This window comes from Balaenoptera acutorostrata, chromosome 10, assembly GCF_949987535.1.
Source record: "Balaenoptera acutorostrata chromosome 10, mBalAcu1.1, whole genome shotgun sequence".
Taxonomy (NCBI): Eukaryota; Metazoa; Chordata; class Mammalia; order Artiodactyla; family Balaenopteridae; genus Balaenoptera; species Balaenoptera acutorostrata.
Genome location: NC_080073.1, coordinates 70,106,824 through 70,131,384, shown reverse-complemented (window position 1 = coordinate 70,131,384; position 24,561 = coordinate 70,106,824). Strand labels below are relative to the sequence as shown.

The window sequence follows — 24,561 nt, the reverse complement described above, 5'->3', positions numbered from 1 at the left end:
CATGGCTCACCCCACATTCTTCCTCCTACACCCCACAAGGGAGGGGGCCAGGGGGGCTGAAGCTTCACCATCTGGAGTTCCAGGGACTGCCCTGACTCCAACAAGTTTCTTCTGACATCAGAAGCAAGCATTCTGATTGGGCTTCAGACCACCTGGGGCAGACAAAATCGAGACAGAAAGGTCAGGGAGCAGTGGTGAGGACAGGAGAGTCCTCAAGGCAACATGTCCTCTAAGAACTTTGCCAGTTAGGAAAGGCACCTCCTGGGGCAGACAAGTCATCCCTGCCTGTTGCTGGCTGGCAGGGTCTTTGGAACGCATGGGCAGGAACAGCAGGAGTTGGGGTAGAAAGATGAGTCACTTCCCATGGCTCTCCTGCAGTCCTAGGAGATGGTGATGAAGCCATCCTGCAAGAGAGTTTTCAGAGGCAGCTTTCCTAGGTGGCTGTCAGAACTCCACATGTAGCCATGGCCTGTAGGGCCAGCCCTATATTTGTATGGGTTGTAAGACAGAGCAGGATTCCCTCCTTACCCTTCCATTTCCTAGAATGGGGAAACTGAGGCCTGGTCCTGACCAGTGTGTACCAGGACACCCTCAGACCCATGGAAACCCAGGGTATGGGGAGTGTCCATCCACCCCAGGCTCAGTCCTGAATAGGAATTTGCTTTAGCCTCTGGTGCTTGGTGAATGTGTGTGAGACCCCTGGAGACCCAAGCAGGCCCCTCACCCCAGTGGTCACTGCCCAGGGGGAGACCAAGGTCCTGAAGCTGAAGAACCTGCGGCCCCAGGACTATGCCAGCTACACCTGCCAGGTGTCTGTACGCAACGTGTGTGGCATCCCGGACAAGGCCGTCACCTTCCGGCTCACCAACACCACGGGTACAGGCACTTCCCCACCCATCCCCTTGCCCACCTGGGCTGAGTCCTCAACCAGGAGGTGGTGCCCACCCCATGCGAGACTCCAAGCACATCACCACGAGTGTTTCCCCTCCTCCCTCCTGCCTGCTCCTTCCCTTCTCCCCCTGCAGGCCTTCCCCGGCCCCCATTCCCTCCCTGATTCTCCTCCCCCACATCTGGCCCTGCCTCGCGGTCCCCTAAGACCCCATTCTTGTCCTCCTAGCACCACCAGCCCTGAAGCTGTCTGTGAACGAAACTCTGGTGGTGAACCCTGGGGAGAATGTGACGGTACAGTGTCTGCTGACAGGCGGTGATCCCCTGCCCCAGCTGCAGTGGTCCCATGGACCAGGCCCACTGCCCCTGGGTGCCCTGGCCCAGGGTGGCACCCTCAGCATCCCTTCAGTGCAGGCCCGAGACTCTGGCTACTACAACTGCACAGCCACCAACAATGTGGGCAACCCTGCCAAGAAGACTGTCAACCTCCTGGTGCGATGTACGTGGCTCCGGAGGGGTGGAAGGAAACTTGGGAAGCAGACAGGGTCCCTGTACCTCGGGAACTGAAATGGGAAAGGGGCCTGTCTGCTTCTCCTTGGTAGGGGAGGTAGGCTGAGAAGGCAGGTTCCAGGCACCTTGATTTCCCTGCAATTCAGGTGTCTGCCAGCAGATGGCAGGACTAAAATTTGTATAAAGTTTTATTTACAGTTTACAATCTATCAATACATTTTCAAATATAACCTCAACAACCCAAGAAGTAGGAAGGGCTGGTGTTGATTACCTAGATTTTTTTAGATTGGAAAACTGAGGCTGCAAAAAGCTAAATGTGGACATTCCAGACTCTAAGAGAAAGTTCCTGACTTTCTCCCTGTACAATGGTTTCTACATGATTAATAGAATTAAAGTGAAAATAACACACATTTCCACATACCTCATATGTAAATCTTTATTAGCAAAGCATTTCAGTGAGTATAAAGATAATTACTAAATGTAAAAATGATTAAAACTTGGAGCACAATATAAAGAAGTACAAATACTTTCCTAACTAAACTTCAGCCTCAGTAATTATCATTAACTGCTCGATAAGATCTTGATTTTACTACTCTGCTTTAAGGAGGAAACTTTAAATTCTTCTGCTTGTGCAGCTTTAGGTGGTTGTTTTAAAATTTATTTAAAAAAATTTTTTTTAAAGATCCAGGCTTGTTTCCAGCTCTTTAGCACTTGAAAGTAAGATACAGCTTCTGTCAAATTCAGTTGAGCATTTTCTGATGAACACTCTGCTTTGTTCATCTGTCACTGACCAGTCTCTTCCTGACTCTCCTCACCAAGAGAAGCTAGCTCTCTATGACTTTTTACTTAATTATGATTAAGTAGTGAGAAAGATAATAGTCAAACTGTGGTTATCTAATGACTACTGTTTCCTTTGATGGTACTTTTCCCATCAGAAGATTGTTCTTCCCCACCTGATCCATATGCCCTTTAAAACCTGGGTTGATAAGATTGCCATTTTCATCAAATACTTGTGGTCACCTCTCGGGGTGACATACAGCCTGCTTCACTCAGCCCAGTCTTGATTTATGGCTGTTGTACCAGAGTCCTTTCCAATGAGCACCTAATATTAAGAATTCTGTCTAACTCTTGGCATACATAAAACAATATTTAGATTTTTAAAGGAGGCCAGACCATTTTCTTTCTAAACTCTGTATTTTTATGTAATTGCATGTAAAATGATTGTATTGGTCTTTTTTTTTTTTTTTTATGACACAAACTTGTTGCAAAGAGCTAAACAGCGCAAAAGGGCAAGTTAAAAATTTCCCCTCAATTTCCCTCAGTCCCATTCTCTAGATAGAACCAGTATTACATTCTGGTGCCTCCTTCCAAAATTTGTATTTTGTATATTCTGGGTTTAAAACAACAATAAAAATAAAGCAGCATAGTAGTTAAGAGCACAGGCTCTGAGTGTGAATTCAAGATTGGCTATTTACCAATACTTCTTTGAGCAAGTGAATTAAACTGTCTGAGCCTCATTTCCCTCCTTTGTAAAATAGGGACAATAAAATGCCTCCCTCAAAGATTGTGGGATGGGCTAAATGAGGAAACCCACATACAGTGCTTAGAACAGGGCCTCTCATAGTGTATGTTTGGTCAACAGTGGCTGTATTGATTACTAAACCCACTTTTCTACAGCGAGCTTTTTTTTTAACTTTTGGAAACACATCTGAGAGAGAACAATTTCCAAGCAGAAAAAGTGATGGTTTCTCCTGGGAGTGGGATCGTAGCCCCCTAACTCCAGGAAGGCCAGTTGGAGGGTAGAAGCTGCATCTGGATGGGGGTAGTGAGACAGGGAACCCTGGCTTTGGGCCAGCTCCAGCCACCTTTCCCTCCCCATCCACCCATAGCCATGAAGAACGCCACATTCCAGATCACCCCAGATGTGATCAAAGAAAGCGAGAACATACAGCTGGGCCAGGACCTGAAGCTGTCATGCCATGTGGATGCAGTGCCCCAGGAGAAGGTGACCTACCAGTGGTTCAAGAATGGCAAGCCAGCGCGCATGTCCAAGAGGCTGCTGTTGACTCGCAATGACCCTGAGTTGCCCGCTGTCACCAGCAGCCTAGAGCTCATTGACCTACACTTCAGCGACTACGGCACCTATCTGTGTGTGGCTTCCTTCCCGGGGGCACCTGTGCCCGACCTGAGCGTCGAGGTCAACATCTCCTCTGAGACAGGTGGGCAGCTGGAGGGGGGCAACAGGGAGGTATGAGGGGGCTGGAGAGACCCACAGAGGGGAGGTGGGGGCAGCAGCTTGGGAAAGGGAGGCCACAGTGAGGAGGATACCATTTGTTCATGCCATATGCATTTATTAAACACCTGTTATATGCCAGACATTATGCTAGGCACTGGAGTAAAGTGGTGGGCAAAACAGGCCACATTGAAGTTAGTAGCAAATGTTTTTCAGATCATCCCACAAATAAATATATCACTGCAAATTGTGATGTATGAGAGTCAGGAAAGAGTTTCCTAAGATAGCAGGTTTGATCTGAGATCTGAAGGAGGGGCAGGATTTTAGTAGGCAAAGGAGAGCAAAGGGAGGGTGGAAGAGAAAAGCGGGTCAAGGAATCAGCATGTGTAAAGGCACCGAGGCAGGAAAGTACATGGAGCATTTGGCACACTGAAAGAAGGAGAGTGTGGCTGGGAGAATAGAGTGAGATGAGAGTGGAGAGGTTGGCAGGGGCCAGATTTTGCAGAGGATTTGGGTCTTTATTCCAATAATAATAAATAACGATAATGAAATAATGGCCAACATTTACTGAGTGTTTACTATGTGTTCTGATGATGTTATATTTATCTCATTCGCCTTCATGATTTACTTTATGGGGTAGATGGTTCATCTTCAGTTTTGAGAGATGAGGAAACTTAGGCTCAGAGAGCTTAAGAATCTTACCTAAGGTTACACATCAATAAGTGGTGGAGCTGGGATTCAAACCCAGGCAACCAGACTTCAGAACCTGCTCTCAGCCACCCCTGAAGGGTTTACACTTTGAAAATTACAAGAGTTTGGAGGGAGTGACTTTGGAGAAAGTCTCTGGAATCTCATCTCCAGCCCCCAGTACCTTGCACCGAGTTGCTGGCTGACTTTGGCTAAGCCTCTTCAACTCTCTGGACCTCAGTCTCTCCTCTATGAGACATTGAACCAGATGGCCTTGGAAGCTCTTCCCATCCTGACATCTGAACAGGGAGAGGCCAGGTGTCGCTGGAGGTGTCAGGAAAGGCTTTCAGAAGGAGACAGACCTGAGCTGGGCTTTGGGAGTGGACTAGGCCTCCACAAATCCATTTTGCAAATCACAGAGCCATGTCTGGGGTGAGGCGCTGGGAACTCAGGCACGAATGCCACATCCCCATCATCAGAGCTCACTGCCTAGACAGAGAGATAGACCTGTTGCAGAAGGGTCAGGCAAGGTGGAGGAAAAGGAAGGACAAACCTTAGATAAGACTCAGGAGCTAAAGATGGGGTCTGCAGAGCATCCTGGGGGCACAAGAGGAGTACCAGGCTGCCCGGGGTCATCCGGGAAGGCTTCTTAGAGGAGCCATTTTCCGTGTGAGCATTTGCCCGTGTTCAAGCCCATGAGAGGAGGGACAGGGAGCCCCCAAGGCATATGAGACTTGCTGTGTCCAGGAAGTATGTTCCTTACAAGTGGATCCCACAGCTGGAACACAGGATGGGAAAGGAAGATGAGGCTGGGGGTCAACAGAGGCCAGAGCACAAGGGCCTTGTTAGAAGAGCCAAGCAGTTTGAGCTTTAACCTGAGGGCAGTATGGCCTCAAAATGGGGGGACAGCCCTTTATCTTGTGGGGGCACAGAAGGGTTGGGAGCTGGGGTGTTTTAGAAACAGGGAAATCAATGGGGTACAGGGCCATTTCCTTCATTTCACTCATCAGCTTGATGCCTAGGGCATAGAAGCTTTTTAAGGACCTGTGTAGACGGTTTAGAATTGGAAAAATAAATTAACTGGCTCCAAAATACAAAGGGAAAACTGCAGAATTAAAGCCAATAAATGTATAAATGTTTACAGAGTATAAATTATGCTAACTAGATAACTGGACTTCAGCTTGCCTTGTAGAGTTATTTACGATTTATATTTAATGTAGACATTTAATTTGTTTGATGTGATATGGGATGGGACCCATGGAAGTCTTTAAAAGACCCTTAATTTGGGCAATGTGTTGGGTTGGATTAGGTTTGGCTGTGAATAACAGAAAAAAACCTAAATAATGGTGCCTTTAAATGAGCTAGATGTGTATTTCTTCTTTATGTAAAAGTGAGCAGTCCAGGCTGGAATAGTGGCTCTGCTCCACCAAATCCTCAGAGCCCCAGGCTCCATCTTGTCTTGCTTTTCTGTTATCTTTAGCATGTGCCCCCTCGTCCACGATGGCAGTGCCAGCTGCAGCCATCAGTCTGCATTCCAGCCTGCAGGGAGGAAGAGAGGCACTGCCTCTCCCTTTAAAGACTCACACCACCTTGGCCAGGATTTAGTCACGTGACCACAGCTAGCCATAAGGCAGGCTGGGAAATACAGTCTTTATTCTGGCTGTGTGTCCTGCTAAAGCCCAGATATTCTTTCACTTTTGAAGAAAGGGAAAGGATGTTGGGGGACAGACTACCAACCTGTGATAACACTCCAGAAAGAGAAGATGGAGGCTTTCACTACAGTAGGGCCAGTAGGCAGCAAGGAGGGGACTGAGGGAGAAGATATTTAGTGGAACTATTTAAAAAGTGGAACCCCCTCAAATAAATAAATTAAAGGTGGAATCCCCCAAACTTAGTAATGTGGGGGGTAAGGGGATAGAAAGAATTGGCCTGGACGACTTCAACACTCTTTCTGAGTTGGGAGACCTTGAGGTAGAGACCCAGGAGGTGGAGAGGATTTGGGGAGGGGAGTTCTGCTTTGAAGATACTGCAGGATCTGTGGAACATCGGGGATGCGAAAGGGAGTCTCGCACGTAGTGGGAGGGAAGCAGGAGCCCCAGAGCAGAGGCCTGGGGATGGGGGTGGGGCGCGGTGAGGGGAAGCTCTAACCCCGCTCCTACGTCTTCCCTGCCCCGCAGTGCCTCCCACCATCAGCGTGCCCAAGGGCAGGGCCGTGGTGACGGTGCGCGAGGGCTCGCCCGCCGAGCTGCAGTGCGAGGTGCGGGGCAAGCCGCGGCCGCCTGTGCTTTGGTCCCGTGTGGACAAGGACGCTGCGTTGCTGCCCTCGGGGCTGCCCCTCGAGGAGACCTCGGACGGGAAGCTGCGGCTGGAGCGCGTGAGCCGCGACATGAGTGGGACCTACCGCTGCCAGACGGCTCGCTATAATGGCTTCAACGTGCGCCCCCGCGAGGCCCAGGTGCAGCTGAACGTGCAGTGTGAGTCCCACCGCCCCACCCAGACTACCGTCCAGAGCTGTCCCTCCCGGTTTACAGTCAGGCCTGCCCCCTCCTCACCCCTTCACCCACCCTGGTCCAACCAAACCCCTCTGCTGATACCCTTAAACCCTCCTTGACCCCCGTGCTCTAAGACATGGAGGTCCATGACCCTTGCCGCACTTCTACTCCATCTTCATTCCCAGGGACCCAGTGAGCAAAGAAATAACTGACTTTGCCAAGTGAAAAGGGGAGTTTGAAGGAGGAAGGAACCTTTAAGGGAACACACTGCCTCTGATAGTATAATGACGAGAGTTACCTTACCACGTGCCAAGCACTGAGTGTGTTTTTTTTTAATTAATTAATTTATTTATTTATGGCTGTATTGGGTCTTCGTTTCTGTGCGAGGGCTTTCTCTAGTTGTGGCAAGCAGAGTCCACTCTTCATCGCGGTGCGCGGGCCTCTCACTATCGTGGCCTCTCTTGTTGTGGAGCACAGGCTCCAGATGCGCAGGCTCAGCAATTGTAGCTCACGGGCCCAGTTGCTCTGCGGTATGTGGGATCTTCCCAGACCAGGGCTCGAACCCGTGTCCCCTGCATTGGCAGGCAGATTCTCAACCACTGCACCACCAGGGAAGCCTGCACTGAGTGTTTTAATGCCCTAACTCATCTAGCCCTCCACAGCCCTATGTATAGATTCTGTTATTCACCCATTTTTACAAATAGGGAAACCGAGTCACACAGATGTTAAGTAACTTGCCTAAGATCTCACAGCTAGTTAGAGGCAGAGCTGGGGTTTGAACCTAAGCTATCTAGCTCCGGAGATCATGCTCTAAATCCCGACGTTATGCTGCTTTTCATTACAAGGAGGGTGAGGGGACCATTTGAGGCATGAATAGAGGCCCAGTCTGGGAAGCTCGGCTGGAGGTTTTGGCCGGGAAAGAGTAGGTATCTGCAGGTCGGGGAGGTATGAGTGTGGCTATTTTGTATGTTGTGAGTGTGTATCTGCCCTGAGACCCTTCCAGGATGCTGGGGGGTGGGCGGAGGGGTGGCGGGAGTAAGGGCAAGTACGTCGCCTCCCCATGGGGCCGCTCCTCAGACCCCACTCGGTGGGGAGAGGCCCCGCTGACCGCCGCCCCCGCCCCCAGTCCCGCCGGAGGTGGAGCCCAGCTCCCAGGACGTGCGCCAGGCACTGGGCCGGCCAGTGCTGCTGCGCTGCTCGCTGCTTCGAGGCAGCCCCCAGCGCATCTCCTCGGCTGTGTGGCGCTTCAAAGGGCAACTGCTGCCTCCGCCGCCTGCTGTCCCCGTCGCCGCCGAGGCCCCCGACCACTCCGAGCTGCGCCTCGACGCCGTCACCCGCGACAGCAGCGGCAGCTACGAGTGCAGCGTCTCCAACGACGTGGGCTCGGCTGCCTGCCTCTTCCAGGTCTCGGGTGAGTGTCCCGACTGCCCCGCCCCAGCCAACCCCGCCTACCTGGGGCCAGGCTCCGCCCCAACCCCAGCCCTGCCCAGGCTCAGCCTGGGGCCCCGCCCTTTCCGGCCCAACTGCGCCTGGTTTAGGGCCCTGCCTAGGACCCGCTCATGACAGGTACAGATCCGGCGCGGGCCTCCCGGATATATCCAAGCCCTCCTCTACGGCCCTGAACCCTCCACTTGCCTACTCTAGGTCTAGGCCTTCCCCTTTCGAGGCCCGCCTCGACTTGCCCTAAGCCTCGCCTGTTTTAGCTTGCCCGGCTCCTGGCATCTGACAGGCGCGCTCCCTTCACTAGGCCTAGACTTCGCCCCTCTAGCCCCAGGAGCGCCAGGTATGGGCCCTTGCCTTTAAAGACCCATTCACACCTGGCTTACGCCCCGCCTACGTGAGGCATAGGCTCCACCCCTTCCAGCTCTCTGCTTCCACCTGTTTGAGTAGCAGGCATCGCTTTCCCTCCAGCCCTGTCCACGTCAGGTTTAGACCGACCCGCTCAAGCCCTGGGCACCGACGCATCTCAGCCGTCACTTCTCAAGCCCCTCCTCCTTCGTCCTTGGCCCTAGAGGCTGCAGATAGGAAATCTCTTCCTGACTGCGGGCCCAATGTGAGGGGCCTGAGCGGTAGCTTAGAGGAGGGAAGAAGCGCCTCAACAGCTTCTCTGGAACGTCGTGGGTGGCGCTGGGCCAGCCAGCACACATTTCCTGAGCTGTCACTCTAGAGGTTCAGGCCCCTCGGTGCCCAGAAATCCCTTTCAGCCCCATCTCTTCATGTCATTCAGGTGGGCATTTTGGGGCTGCAGATGGGTGTGGGTGGGTCAGAAAGGAGGGAAGGTCGTGGTGAGAGTGGAGGGGAAAGGCCGGACCCACTCCCCTCTCTTCCTCCCTTGGGGAGAGCCGGTACCCTGTCAGAAGCAGCACCCCAGAGGAGAGCCCCAGGTGTGCCTGTCCCCCATTTTACTGCGCCCCCGCTCTCCCAGCAGCCTCCGACTGACTGGGTGTCCCTTTAGCTCTTGTTTGGATCTCCTTACTCAACAGTGGGGGGTCTAGGGCCACAGGTCACTGGCCACCTCCCCAACCCCTCCCCAGCCCCTCCCAGCCCTGCCAGCCAGAGGCCCCTGTGACATTTCCCACCTCCTTCCCCCTCCCCTGTTCTCCCACACTTTCCCTGTCTCTGGCCGCTCTCTATCTCTCTTCCCTTCCTTCTACCTCAAAATCCTTGACCCTTCTTGGTGCCTTCTATCCAATTCTCTTCCCCTGTGTCTTCTTTAATATCCCTTCTCTGTGTCTTCCCACATTTCTCTTTTCCGTCCTTTCCTTGGCCTTTCCACTCCATTCTCACCAACACCACCTCTTGGATTCCCAATCTCCCTTTCCTCCATTTCCCACCTTCCCGCCTACCCCTCATTCTCCCCAATCTCCTCTTATCCCACCATCTCCTCTCCTCCCACCATCTCCTCTCCTCACAATATTCCTTCTTTTTGTCTCCCCCGCACCCTCTCTCTGCACCACGCATCCTCTTCTGTCACCCTCTCCCGCACCTCGTCTCTCTGTGTCTCTCCTCATCCCCTGCCCCTCCCGGCCCCATGCCCCCCTCCCGGCCCTCTCAGCCAAAGCCTACAGCCCGGAGTTTTACTTCGACACCCCCAACCCCACCCGCAGCCACAAGCTGTCCAAGAATTACTCCTACGTGCTGCAGTGGACCCAGAGGGAGCCTGACGCTGTCGACCCTCTACTCAACTACAGACTCAGTGTCCGCCAGGTGGGCCAAGGGGGACAGAGGCTCAGGTGCAGGCTGGCCCTGGGAATGCTCATCAAGCCAGGGGGAAGGGGTTGGAGACACATTGACCATCTTATAGATAACTCTTCAGACCCAGGGAAAAAGTGTTCTGGACACAGGAGCTGGGAGGCTCTAGGGACCTGTCCCCTTTGAACCCATGCTCTGGGCGCAGCCCTGAGAATCAGGCAGGGGTCTGCTGGGTTCATGTGGGGGAAGGGGGGCAAAGCCAGTCCTGCTCAGAAAACAGAGAATCTACTCTTATATCAGAAGCTTAAAGCATGAGCTTAAGTCTCATCTACAGAGTCTCTAGGACACAAGCCCAGAGCCACTATACGAGTCTCGAGTCCAGTCTAATTGCATGTGGTTCTGCCCAGACTAAGGGGTAGTTGGGTGGAGGGTAAGAGTGTGACTCTGAGGCAGACTGCCTAAGCTAAAATTCAGTTCTGTATTAACTTGGGCAAGCTACATCTGTTTGGCCTCAGTTTCTTCATCTGTAAAACGGGGGTAATTATACTATTCCAACTGATAAGATCATTATTTTGAGGATTAAATGAGTTAATAATTGCAAAGCATTTAGAACAGTGCCTAGCACACATTAATTTTTCAATACGTGTTACTATCACTTATTATTAAGACAGCCCTGGGAGGTGGGCATGGAAGGGGTGATTGCTCTATCTTACAGATGAGGAAACTGAGGCCCTGGCTTCCTAGTCCTTTGCTCTTTCTGCTCCCCTACGCTGCCCCCCAAAGTCACACCAGGGCCTTGGCTGGTGCTTAGGTGGAGGGTGTCGGGCATCTGGGAACTCCCTGTATCTACAGTTGAATCAGCAAAACGCCATGGTGAGGGCCATCCCGGTGCGGCGTGTGGAGAAGGGGCAGCTGCTGGAGTACATCCTGACTGACCTCCGAGTGCCCCACAGCTACGAGGTCCGCCTCACGCCCTACACCACTTTCGGGGCTGGAGATACGGCCTCCCGCATCATCCACTACACAGAGCGTAGGTGGTGGTGGCTGTGGTGGTGGGATAGGTGGGCCCATCTCATGCCCAGGGGACCCCTCCATATTCCCCACGTGGTTCCTGAGCTTGGGGTTCTCCAATGTGCAGTGTCCTACTCTGTCACTGCAGGCCAGGAGCCTCTGGCCCCCAGGCCTACTCTGGGGACCCTGTTCCTAAGCCCAGGCACCCTCTGCACAGCCCCACACCTTGGTTCTGACTTGGTTTTCCTGCTTGCTTTCTCAGCCATCAACTCTCCCAATCTGTCAGGTGAGACACCCCTACCCACTTCCCCTTCCCTTTAGGGACACAAAGGCTCCCCTGGTGGGAGGGACCCAAGAGATAACCCAGAGAGAAAATAGTGTGGAGGCCAGAAGTTGGCAGAAAAAGCAGAAGGGAGCAAGGCTGGGCTTGGAGATATTTGCATCCAGGATTTATTCTGGGGCTTAAAGGCTTGAAGTGAGGGTGGAGTCAGGAGGACATCTCTCTAACTCAGGGCCTTTTGTCCTCACTCAGCACCATTCACTGTCCCCAAAAGAAAAATGGAAAGACCAGGCTAATCCACATTCTCTGTTCCCTGGGGCAGAGGTCCTTAATCTGAGATCCATGGACCACCCCTGCAAAGGATGAGGAGGGTCCATGAAACTGGACCCTGGAAGGGCATACAATTACTTCTTTATTTTCCCTAACTTCTAGAAATTTAACATCTTCAATGATGAATGTAGGAATGTGGTATAATCACTACCTGTGACTCTGTCATCAGTGGAAATCCAATGTTTTCACATCACCTAAAAGTTTTTGCAGCCATCTCTAAATATCATTTCCATTTATTAGTATTTCAAACTACAGTAGTTAGACCTAACACTGGACCCTGTGATTTAATTAGATAATAGAGAAGCCCACTTATTATTATATCACAAATTTATTTTTTAAATATTTTGACAACTGTATTTCAATATAATTGATTTCCTTTGTAACCCTGTGTTTTTCATTTTATGCACCTAAATAATTATTCTGAGGTGAGATTCTTAACTTCACTAGATGCCAGAAAGGTTTGTGGCACAAAAAAGATTAGGAAGTCCTGTTCCGGGAATAGATTGTCAGGGGTTCCATTGCCTGGTTTCTGAAGCCCTGGGATCCTGGGCCCGCTGCTTGGATGCTTGGGAGCTGTCTCAGGGGTGACCAGGAAGGCAAAGCTGGACCAGGGGACTTCAGGAGGCTGACTGACTCTCTTTGTCTCATCCCCTCCCAACTCTGCCCTGAATACAGACAACACCTGCCACTTTGAGGATGAGAAGATCTGCGGCTACACCCAGGACCTGACAGACAACTTTGACTGGACCCGGCAGAATGCCCTCACCCAGAACCCCAAGCGCTCCCCCAACACTGGTCCCCCCACGGACATAAGTGGCACCCCTGAGGGTGAGGACATGGCCTGCTGCTAGGAATGGAGAACAGCTTCAGGGAGGGGTCTAGCCCTGGGGAGCCCGGTCTGAGGGGAGACACAGCCCCGGCCTCAGGGAGCCCCGGCCTGAGAGGAGAGAAACAGCTCTGAGCTGCTAGAGGATTGGGAAGAAGAGAAACTGCAGCAGAGCTAAGAACTCACAATTGCTGGCCCAGACTCCTGTGTTGTGCCGTGAGGCAGGGAGGACTGGGTGGGGTGGTGTGAGGCACCTGGGATTCAGGCAGCTGATACTGAGGCCAAAAAGGAATCAGATGGAAAGAGGCCTGGGAGGGGTGAGGGGGAGGCTGTTGGCACATCTACCTCTTCCCTGCAGGCTACTACATGTTCATTGAGACATCAAGGCCCCGGGAGTTGGGGGACCGTGCGAGGTTGGTGAGTCCCCTGTACAACGCCAGCGCCAAGTTCTACTGCGTCTCCTTCTTCTACCACATGTACGGGAAGCATATCGGTGAGTCGAGGGACCAGGTAAGCTGCACGAGTGTGTGCTGGGGCAGGGAGAGGTGTCCACAGGAAGCTGGGGACTGGCCCGGGTAAGGCCTGGGCTTCCCAAGTTGGCTGAATCACAGATCCTTGTAGGGAATATGAGCAGAATCTGGGCAAGGGGGAAGTCCAGAGCCAGCTTGTCTGAGGTTTTGAGATGATCAAGGCTTCCTGAGTCTGCAAAGAAAATGGATCCACCAGGATGAGTCTTGGAGGGGATGGAGAAATCAGCTAAGAGGTTGCATGTATTGAGTGCCTGCCAGGTGCCAGGTGACATCCTGGGTTAGGGATGCATCTGTGGTCTTATTAACCCTCACAACCACCAGGTGAGGGAGGTGTTACCATATAGACCAGAGAGGTTAAGCATTTGCCCAAGATCACACAGCAACCCAAGTCTGTCTGACTCTCCCAAGCCCTAAACACAGGGTTGGAAGGGAGCTGCTCTGTGAGCAGTGAGGGGAAGTACTACTTCCTAAGCATGACCATGAACCTAAGGAGTGCCCTTTGGGAAGAGATGGCACTGGTAGGAGTGCCACATTAGTCAATGAACTCATCAGTTCAGCCATCATTTCCAGAGCTCCTGCTCTGTGCCAGGCATCTAGTGCTGCAGTGAACAGGATGGACAAATCCCTCATCCTCTTGGCACCTACAGTCAAGTGGGAGAGACAGACATTAAATAATTAATTGCACCAGATAGGATTTGGTGACCACTGTGATGTGTGTCTGCAGCAGAAGGACAGAGGCCAAGACAGCTGATAAAAGGAATAGTTGACTGACTCTGGGGGCTGGTTATGGAAGACTCTGCTGAGGAAATGACAATTTTAATTTTATTTATTTGTTTGTTTGCATATTTACAGGAAAGGTAATGTATTTTGCACAGGTCAGAAGGTACAAAAGGGTGCATAAGGAGAGTCCCTCTCCCATCTCAGTCCTCCTGCCACCTACAGTCCCTTCCCAGAGGCAATCAATGTATTAGATTTTGGGGGCAAACTTCCAGAAATGCTTTAAGCATGTAGAAGCCAGTACACATACATTCTGTTTCCCTCCATTTTACACACACTGTTCTGTGCCTTGCTTTTCCCTCTAAACTGTGCATCTTGGTGATCAGGCCTTAACAGACCATAGAAAGCTTCATTGTTTTCCTCGGCTGCATGGTAGAGGAAGTGACTTTAAGCAAGTGTGGACCTAAAGGCTCATTGTGAAGTGTCCACAGCTAGAGTGATGGGTCGGGCCGAACTGATGAACTAGAATGAGGTGGGATGGAACCTTCTGCATCCACGGGGGTCCCCCAGGCCATCCACACAATCCAGTTCACCCATGACTGGGTCTGGACTTCGTGAGAAGCTTCCTGTGGGGTAGGTGGGGGTGAGGGTGACCAGGACCTCCCTGCCCAGCTAGAGTAACCACTTCAAACCAATCCTGGTTTGCCCCAGCCTTTCCCACTTTTAACACTAGAAGTCCCACATCCCAGGCAAACCAGGACAGTTGGTCATTTTATCCTCAGCTCAGGAGGGGCACGGGGGACCCAGCTGGCAAGAAGAGCATGTTGGACACAGTAGGGCCCTGGGAGATCAAGCCTTAAGAGCTGGGATGCCCAGGTGCCTGGGAGCAGAGAAAGCCCTGGGGGAGCCGTCTGTACTCCAGAGCTTGCTTGGTGTCCCCCAGCAGGTGGGACAAACACCAGTCACTGAAAGCTTCTGGGAGGCAGGTTTGAATTCCACCTGAGGAAGAGCCTATAAGTATCAGATCTTCCCAGCAAAAGAATGGGATACCCTGTGCCTGGACAGGAGGACTGTCCAGCAGGGGTGCTGTGGAGGTGACCCCTGTCCCAGGTCATGTTACTCCCCTGCTCGGCCCCCGTCCATCACCATCTTCTCTAGGCCTCCCATACCGGATCCGCCCCATCCTGCTTCTCTGACCTCATTTTCTGCTGCTCTCCCCTGACTCTACTCAGTTCAAGCACACCGGTCTCCTTGCTTTTCTTTAAGTACTTGAGGCCTTAGAAGTCTTTGCTTGTGATATTTCCCCCCACCTAGAATGTTCTTTCCCTCCCCTCATTCAGGCCTCCTTGGAGGGGTCCCTGACAGCCCCATGTAAAATACCTCTGTATCCCTTTCCTGCATCATTTTCTTTATAGTGCTTACTGCCAAAAGAGCATAAGCTTCAGGAAGCAGAGTTCTTTATCTTATTCATGGATGTGTCTCTGGTGTCTAGAATAGTGCCTGCTCAATTAGATGAATGAAGGAATGAATGAATGATGGGGAGGTAGGGAGGGCTGGGCTTGATGAACCCTGAGGTGACTTCTTACCCTGAGAAGCCTCTTTTCAGTCAGTCCTGATGACAGTGATGGAAAGTTCTTCATTGAGCATTCAAACATTGAGAACAGATAGGAATTTGATGGGGACTTTCCCTCAGGAGCCAAATAGGGAGAGAAGATATGAATCCCAGTAACTGCCACACTGTAGAGCAGGGAGTGGTCTGGGCATGGGGAGCTGCAGTTTAAGGTCTTAGAGTTCACAGGAAACACAGAGGGCTCCCAGCTCAAGCCTGGGAAAACTTCTTGGAGGAGTGACATTTCAGAGAGGGCTTGAAGCACAAAAAGGATTTGGCCAGGGGAACATAATAGGGGAGGGCATCTCAAGCAGTGGGAACAACCCAGTCAAAAGCCCAGAGTCTGGAAAGCTGGACTGTGTCCAGGCTGCAACGTATAACTCAGTGTGGCTTTGGAGGTGACAGGAAGATAGGGAAGAATGTAGTGAGCAGGCACCCTTAAGGCCCTGGCTGACCCTGTGAAACGCTGTCAGGAAGAGGGGAGATCCTGGAGCTGGTGGGATGATCAGGGAAGGGGGCAGAAATTCAATTTTGGTTTGAGTAGTGAAAAGGTGGGGTTCCCCCATTTGGGTCCTTGGGGCAGGGTGGTGGAGGAGGAAGAAACGGTTTGGAGATTGAGGTTGGACCCTGGAGGTTGGGGGATTGGAACCGGGGAAGATCTTCAGGAAGGGGAAGAGAGGGAGGTCCCTTTGGGGCTGGTGAGAAGCCCAAAAGGCACTGGGGCTTGGGCCCTGCCTAAGCCAGTGTGGCATCTCCCGGCCCACTGGGTGCTGGCTTCAGCCCTCTCAGGGCCCTGTCTGCTGGTGAGGGTTCTCCACATGCCTTGAACCTTTGTTTGCCCCTCCCCCAGGCCTGGGTCTGCTGCTGGGGAGAGGTGGGTGTTTCTTGCTGTCCTGGTCCCTCCTCTCCCCTCCCCTCCCACCCCACCTGGCAGCTCTGGGCACCAGCTGTCCCCAGTCCTTGTGTCTCACTGGCTCTCCTAGGTCCAAGCCAACTCCTTTAATCTCAGGCAGGTAACATTTGGTGGCCCTCCCACACTGGGGGTCCGTCTATCTGGTGTCACAGATGGTGTGGCTTTGTCTGGGGCAGTGCCATGGAAATGCCAGCTACCAGGTGCCGTCTAAGATTGATTCCCCTTCTCTCTGAGCCAAGTCTTTATGTCATAGGGGGCTTGAGATAGGCTAGAAGAACTGGCGAGGGGGCATGACATTGCCTGGGTGCTCTTCATCAAGGCCTGATCCCTTCCTTCTCTTCCATTGCCCCTCAGCATCTCCACAATCCCAGGCCCCTGGGTCTGTGGGCAAAGGGGCTCAGCACCCCTAGGCTAATACCTCCAAAATTTCACATTTTACCACAGCTATGTAGCACCTATACTAATATCTTTCTTTAAATCAACTCACTCCTTTTTTCTTAGCTTTGTCCTAAGCATCAATATTAGAGAAGTTGTGGGTTTGAAACGCTAGCTTTATTCACCTCTTAAAACATATATATAAGTATGAAATTTTTCATTGAGGTATAATGGACATTATATTAGTTTCATATGTACAACATAATGATTTGACATTTGTGCATATTGCAAAACAATCACCACAATAAGTCTAGTTAACAACCATCACCAGAATTTTTTTTTTCTTATGATGAGAACTTTTAAGGTCTACTCTCTTAGCAACTTTCAAATATGCAATACAGTATTATTAACTATAGTCACCATGCTGTACATTACATCCCCAGAACTTATTTATTTTATAACTTGAAGTTCGTACCTTTTTAGTCCCTTCACCCATTTCACCCACCCGCCACCCTCCAGGTGTTAAATTTTTAAAGTCCGTTCCTGTACCTCCAGAAATCATTGCATGTATCTTGTACCACCAAGCGTGTGCATTACGTGCTTTGGGAATCCTGCTCTGTGTTCAGATATGGGCCCCAGTGTCCTGGGACAACTCCCCTGTCTAGAGGGGGGAAGGGTGCTGTGTGTGGGTGTGTTTGTGTGTGTGAGTGAGTGAGTGTGTGGGGGGAATTAGCTGATTAGGAAGGAAAGGAAGAAATGAAAGAAAATTTGCCAATCATCCTGATAAATGGAAGCCCTGCTGCTGTCCCCTTTCTTTCCCATGCTGAGGTCCCCTCTGGGATAACAGGACACCGAGCCAGTCTGCGATGGGGAGAATGTCCTGTCCAGCGGGGACTGTGCAGCGGGCAGTGGTAGGGAGTTGAGCCTGGTGAATGGGGAAAGGTGAGGGTGCCCCCTCACTGCCCCCTCTCCTCACACCCACCACAGGCTCCCTCAACCTCCTGGTGCGGTCCCGGAACAGAGGGGCACTGGACACGCACGCCTGGTCCCTCAGTGGCAATAAGGGCAACGTGTGGCAGCAGGCGCATGTGCCCATCAACCCCAGCGGGCCCTTCCAGGTGAGTCTGCTGGGCCCAGGGCTCCTCACAGCTCTCCAGGCCCTGGGCCATCGCTCCAGCCAGGGAGCCCTCAGGAGGGCCCAGAGCTTGCTCCCAGGAGCTGAGGAGGAAAGCTTGCAGGGATGGGGGGCCTTCCAGGGAGACGGAGGCTAAGGGCTGGGAGTCTGTGGTGCAGAACCTCCCTCATCCCTGCTCCCTGCTCTCTGACCCCACCCCAGATTATTTTTGAGGGGGTTCGAGGCTCGGGCTACCTGGGGGATATCGCCATAGATGACGTCACACTGAAGAAGGGAGAGTGTCCCAGGAAGCAGATGGATCCCAATAAAGGTGCAGGATGGAAAGAGGGCGGGGGTGCTGAATCTCTGGGGGACTGTGTGGGTGGGTACCTGTGTCGGGAGGCGTTGCTGTCTGAGTTGGGGTTCAGAGTGGCTGGGTGATGGGATGCATGTGCTGGTGACTGTGGGAACAGCTGCTGGTGTGTTTGGTACCCACCTTGGGCCCCACCCTGGCTCGGGCTGTGGGCCGTATGGAGGACATTGAGACCACCAGACCCTCCTGTGAGCTTACTAAGTTTACAGTAGCAGCTACAGTAGCAGCGTCTGTGTCTGGGTACATCCGTGTGTGTGTGTGTGTGTGTCCAGGTATGAATGTGTACCCCTCCCCCTCCACCACTGGTGGCCAGGTGTTTGCAATAATAACAGCTGGAGTTTACCAAGTGATTACGATGTACCAGGCAAGGTACAAACACCTGTATATGCGTGATCGCATTTATTTCTCACAGCAGTCCTCTGGGTGGCTCTTCCTGTTAGACTCATTTTACAAATGAGGAAACTGAGGCCACTGAGGTTGAGTGAATTGCTCTGTGTCTTATTTAGTGAGCCACAGAGCCAGGATTTGGACCCAGCAGGCAGAGCACACCACCTCATGCCTTATGAGTGTGTCTGTGAGCACAGAGAGGGGGCAGAGGAACAGCCCTCCCGTGGCCTGCTGGCTGCTCCTCCCTGGCCCTGCTGAGCTGACCGGAGCCCTGGCCTGTCTCCCTTCTCTTTCTCGTCACAGTGGTGGTGATGCCGGGCAGTGGAGCCCCCTGGCAGCCCCGCCCACAGCTCTGGGGGCCCGTGGCCATCTTCCTCTTGGCGTTGCAGAGATGATGAGCGCTTCGTGGCCCCCCCACCCCGCCCCCGGCACACCAAAGTGTCCGCATCGTACCAAAGACTGACCCCATGCCAGCCGGGGTGCCCAGGGGCAGAGCCGCCCGCCAGTGAGGGGGCCTGCATTGGCTGTGAGGATGAGCAGAGAACAAGGACAGCGGCCCAGCACTGAGGCCCCGGAGACGTTTGTTCGACACACGCACACACTCACACACACACAGATATATTAAAGCACAAGTTTCTATCTGACCTGCCAGCACCTTCTTTGCTGCAGAGACAGGGGACTCGCCTGAATGGCATCCACCACCCCAGGGACCTCAGCGCCACGTAGGCCTTGTCCTGGCTGCACCTGTGGTGTGTTTCTGACCTTCCCCTGTCCCTGACTCCAGGCTGAGCTCAGCCCCGTGGCTTTACCAGAAGGAGCCAGAAGGGGAGCAGACACAGGAGCCCTGCCCTTGGCTGGACTCTGGGGCCCCCTGGGATGGAGGAGGCCAGGGTCAGAGGGGGCCAAGCGGGACTGACTCTGACATGAGGCAGCAGCTGCACACAACTCTGTTCCCAGAGCGAAGGCCAGAAGCCGGAGAGCCCAGGCCACCCATATCCCCGGACCCATTCATTCCTGGGATGTCATATCCCCCCCCTCACTGTGCCCACTTCCAAGGGACCTAGCGCAGGGCCTTGGGCCCGGACAGTCTGGAGACTGACCCCTTCCCCACCCTCCCCATCCCACTGCACCCCACCCCACAAGCAGCTGTATTCCTGAGAGCACAGCCCCTGCCCTGCTCAGCTGGCCTAACCTCAGCCCCCAGCTGAGCCAGGGGGGAGGGGTGGTGGCCAAGCCATCTTCTGGGGTGAGGCTGGCCTCTGAGAGGGGCAGAGGAGAAGTCCTGCTTTTATGATTTCACGCCCCCATATTGGACATTGATTTTAGGAGTAGAGTGGAACCTCCATTTCTTATATACTTGCCATGAAGGGGTGCTCTGGATGGGGTGTGTGTAGGGGGCTGCCCTGTCCTCCTCCACCGCAAAGCACTGTCTAATGGGCTGTTCCCTTCCCCGCCCAGGGTCAGTGAAGGAGGAGGGGTTTGTAGAGCTGGGGGTGGTGTGTGGGGCAGTTGCTGGTCACCGTGCTCCCTGGGAGCTGAGCCTTGTGCCCCAAAACTGGGAAAGGGCTCCGTGCCCTTGGTCCTGGGTTGGGAGACTGAGACAGACATGATGGGACCTAGACCTCCTCCTCACCATCATCCCTGAGCCCCCCTCCTAGCGGTCCATGGGAGAGAGGAGGCCCAACCCCTTCCAGGGTGAGTCATCACGCGTGTGTGCATGTGGCTGTGTGGGTGTGCACGTGTGAGCATGTGTGGGCCCATCTGTTGTCTGTGTACCACTGTGGGTATATCTCTGGCAGGAGTGTGTGCAAATATGTATCTGCGTGTGCAGTTATCCATATGTGAGGCTGGGTCTAACCCCCGTCTCTTGTGAGTGCCTGCGTATGTCAGTATGTCCATCTTCATGAGTGACATGAATGTTCGTGGAGTGCTGGCCAAATATGCCGCTTCAGCCCTACTCTGTAGTCTCAAGCTGCTTGCCACCACCTGAATTTCTACCTTTTATCCTCTATGGGTGACAAAGAGCTTACAGATGACCCTATTGAAATGAAGGCACCTTTGGTGGAGATGTCACAGGGCTCCTCCTGGAGCATTTGGTGGGGACAGCTGCAGAGAAGAGGCAGCACTGCAATGCCAGGAGGCAGGCAGGAAACCAGAGTAAACGCTGCCCATCTCGGCTCTGCCAGGCTGGTGTTATCATCATCACCAACAGCTGGTGGGTGGCCAGGCCAGGGCTGGAGTGGGGCCTCCTGATACCCGACCAGCGTGGCTGCCTTCCTGGCCCAGCCAAGGCCTCTGTCCAAAATGAGTGGCTCCAGGTTCCCAGAACATGCTGCCATTTTTCTGCGGGTATTGTTCCTTAACTGTCCCATCTGTGCAGGGTCTGTTGTCCCAACTAGACTGTGAGCTCCTCCTCTGAGCCTTCCAACCCTCCCCTGACCCCATCCCACCCTCATGCCCAGCACAAGTGGGTCTGTTATGGAAGTCTCTCAACGGGCTTTGCCTAGCGGAATGGATTATAGAAATCAGTGGTTCCCAGCCTGGCAGCAGAATAGAACCGCCAGAGATTCTTTTAGAAAGCACCAATGCTTGGGGCCCTCTCCAGAGATTCCAGTTTAATTGGACTGGAGTGCAGCCTGGCATCAGAAATGTTTAAAAGCTCCTCAGGAGAACCCTAGAGTAGGAACGACTGGCCTATCACCTGCCAGGTGCTTCCCCCGTGCCCTGGCTGGCGTGGGTGCTGGAGATCCAGAGCGCTTCCTCCTTGGGGCTCCGTGGTGCCCCATGCCTACTGCCCCCAGATGACCTTTGAGTACATCTGTCCCCTGCTCTGGCTGCTCCGTGATGGAGACCCTCTCTCCCTCATTCACCGCCACATCTGTAGAGCTGGGTACAGAAAAGGGACTCGGCATATGTCAGCTGAGCCGAAGCACATACACGTGGCCCCTGAGTTCTGGTCTGTTCGGAGAGAGGGGACATGGTTACGTGGACAGAGTGTGCGGGGTGGGGGAGCACCAGGGAGCACTGCCAGAGGGAGGTCGGGGTGGGACCGGGGCAGCCCTGACTCCAGAGTGGCTTGACCTGGGCTAACAAAGTGCCCGAGGGAGCCACTGAGATCCTTGGTCCTTGCGTGTGTCTGCACGTGCCAGCGGGTCTGCAGTGGATGTGGGTGTCAGTGTGTGCTGACATTAACAGTGTGTGATGTGAGCACCTAGGGGTGTGCTAGCCTGTGTGTGGGGGAGTGTCTGCAAGGAATGAGCGTCTTTGTGTGTCGCTGGGTGACTCGTGAGTCAGTGTTTGTCTCTGCGTGCCTGTGAGTCAGCACCTCTGTGTCAGTGTCACCTGTGCCACGTGTGTCTTTGTGTGCCAGTGGATATCAGCGTCCATGTGTTGGTAGGTGGCCCATGAGGACCCCCAGCCCGGGGGAGACCCGCCTGGCTGGATCCAGTGCATCTCCCCAGTGGCAGTCTCACCCTCTGGGTCAGGGTGGCTGAGGCATTTTGTGGCCTTAAAACAGGGAGTCCAGGGTCAGCCCTCAGGGTGTTAGGGTCCTTTACCCCTGTCCCCTCCAGCTTGGTGTCTGGGGGACAAAGGGACTCCTGGGGCCAGGTGCTGTATAGGTAGGAGACAGGGAGCCTCAGCTTGGCTGTCCTGCCCCTGGAACCATAGACGGCCACCTGGGGTGCCGAGCTAAGCCTGCAGACCAAGCCCCCTGCTCCAGGGACGCTCCTTCCGCCTCTGCCCTCTCTGGGATAGCCCTGACTCCTCTTTCTCATTCACTTTGCCCTCTCCCTATGCTCAGTGAAAGCCCCTGGCTCAGGCTGTCAGTGCTGGGATGGACCGTAGAGGTCCAAACTCCTCATGGTAAGAATGAGAGTTAAGCCCAGAGAGGGGGAGGGACTTGCCCCAGGTCACACAGCCAGTTAAGGTGGAGCCAGCCTTGGAAGCCAGGTACTACAGTCCTGGGGTTGTCACACCTCTGGCCACTGCTCATGCCAGGCAGCAAGGAGGAGCTTGGTCAAACATCCCTGTCTCCGGGTGCTGGTACAGATGTTACAGATGTTACTGGGCCCTGCACTGGGAGAGGTACTGTCTCCCTGCCCCCAATTCTGGCCCTGCATCCCAGGCCACAGCCCTTCCTGCCCCAGGTCAAGCCTGGGTGCCACATGGAGGCTGACGCCCTTTGCCCCCACTGGCTATGGCTGCTGCCCCTCCCCCAGGCTCCCAGATGAAAGGGACTCTGTTTCCCCTCCCCCCTGCCTTCACATGAACCTGGGCTGGGAATGAAGGTCAATGTGTCCTGGTGTCCTTATCCTGTTGACTTCCCCCTAAGGACCAGGGGAACCTGGGGGAGCAGGGCTAATCCTCGTGTTTTCCTCTCTCTGGACAGCTCAAGGGGGACGGGGGTATTTTCAGGGTCTGTCCTCAGGAATGGGGTGGGTGAACCTGCTCTGGAGGGTCCCTGTAGGGCCACTGGTTGAGTTTCTGGGTTCAGGGGAGCCCTCCTCAATTCCAAAGGCAGGATAGCGCCCCCCTCTCTGTTGAGTCAGTGCTGCTGTGTGCGTGCGTGGATGAGAGGGTGTGTGTGTGTGTGTGTGTGTGTGTGTGAGAGAGAGGGTGTATGTGTGAGTAAGAGTGTGTGTGTGTGTGAGGGTGTGTATTGGGGCAGAAGGACCACTCTTTCCTGGGGATCCCTTGACCCTTAGGGCTGGAAGGGACCTTAGAGACCATTTAATCCAGTGTCCCCACTGTACAGGTGAGAAAGCTGAGGTCCAGAGAGATGGCCCTTGCCCACCACCACCCCCTCCCCTCATGTCACCTGCATTCATTTCCCAGGGGCCCCCCTAGGAATGCCCTCCCTCCTGGCATCCCCCCACAGCTGCTCACGTAAACACCATCTCAGCCCAACACTGCTGGCCCCTCTGCACCCATGGCCTCCAAGCATCGTTCCTGCCCTAGGGTAGCCAGCTCACCAAGGCCTTTATCTCCAACCCAGGAGAAAGGGCAGGGGAAGGAGGGGACTGCTCCAGCCCTGAGGCCTCAAGACTTGGGAGAAAGCCAACCCCTCTGTGCCCAGGCCCACCCTACCACCAAGGTAAAAGCACAACAGGAGACCCTCATTAACGGGTGAAAGGGATTGGGGTTCTTTTAGTCACATGACCCCATCCTCACCCCTTTGCCTTGCTCTCTGTCTCCGCCCCAGCCTCTGCCCCCTCTTTGTTCCCCTTTCCCCCCCACACTCCCCAGATGTAACCTCTAGTTGCGGACGCGGTTGTTTCAATCAATAAAGCTGCAGTGTTCTAGCGCTCCGGGTCAGGTGGTGTGTGTTGGCGGCAGGTGGGCTGGGCCTGGAGGGGGTATGGGTGAGAGCCTGGGGGTTCCCCTCAGGCCCCTGGAGGGAGCCCTTCTTCCCTTCGGCCCCCAAATCATGGCTCCTGCTCTGTGGCGTGGACAGTGGGGACCTGCAGCCTGGTCTCCAACCCAACTAACTTATTCATTTGTTGCTTCAACAAATACTAGCTAAATGCTGCCTTCGTGGAAGCTCCTGTTTAGTGGACACTAAGCTCATAATTGCACCGGGAAATGTATCCTTATGAGCACAATTAATGCTGTGAGGGAAATTGGTGCTCTGGAAAAAGGTAAGAGGAGGGTCTTATCTGGGTTGGGGCTCCAGGGAAGACTTCTCTGAAGAAGAGACATTTAGAAGATACCTAAAGAATGATTGGAGTTAGCCTTTGGGGGCAGAGGGAATCTTCCAAGCAGAGGAAACAGAATATGCACAGGCCAAGAGGGGTGAAAAAACTTAGAAGGCTCAAGGAAGAGGAAGGAAGACAAAGAAGGAGGAATAAAATTGATCCACTACCTGTACCAACTCTGCCCTTTCCCTTCTCAGCACCCAACCCCACCATCCCTCCTATACGCTCCTACTGCCCACCCCCAACCCCCAATCTCTGTTTCTGTCCTGGCCCCATAAGCCCCACTCTGCACTCTACTTGGCCTCCCTTACTCACCACCAGTTAGCTGCCCACTCGCCCCAAAATCATTTTGTGCCAACCTTTCCCTTTTTTCCAGACCTCTCAGAATGCTAAAATTT

General features: G+C 53.5%; 1 protein-coding gene across 4 annotated transcripts in view; it reads left to right on the top strand.

Annotated features, from left to right (window-relative positions):
• Positions 1-23,053, top strand: part of MDGA1 (MAM domain containing glycosylphosphatidylinositol anchor 1) — a 59,465-nt gene extending 36,412 nt beyond the window's left edge. The window contains exons 5-17 of one of the 4 annotated variants that reach the window (XR_009009588.1): positions 744-876; positions 1,118-1,387; positions 3,288-3,617; positions 6,496-6,792; positions 7,937-8,221; positions 9,866-10,017; positions 10,855-11,032; positions 11,276-11,299; positions 12,299-12,451; positions 12,808-12,959; positions 17,581-17,711; positions 17,930-18,038; positions 18,771-23,053. Coding sequence is in view for 3 of the 4 variants with exons in the window: in XM_007197930.2 (XP_007197992.2) it covers positions 744-876; positions 1,118-1,387; positions 3,288-3,617; positions 6,496-6,792; positions 7,937-8,221; positions 9,866-10,017; positions 10,855-11,032; positions 11,276-11,299; positions 12,299-12,451; positions 12,808-12,942; positions 17,581-17,711; positions 17,930-18,038; positions 18,771-18,862 (2,289 nt within the window). In the remaining variant the exon portion in view is untranslated. The remainder of the gene's footprint in view (positions 1-743; positions 877-1,117; positions 1,388-3,287; positions 3,618-6,495; positions 6,793-7,936; positions 8,222-9,865; positions 10,018-10,854; positions 11,033-11,275; positions 11,300-12,298; positions 12,452-12,807; positions 12,960-17,580; positions 17,712-17,929; positions 18,039-18,770) is intronic. The other 3 variants (XM_007197930.2, XM_057555531.1, XM_057555532.1) reach the window with 3 other exon arrangements.
• The last annotated feature ends 1,508 nt before the right edge of the window (positions 23,054-24,561 follow it).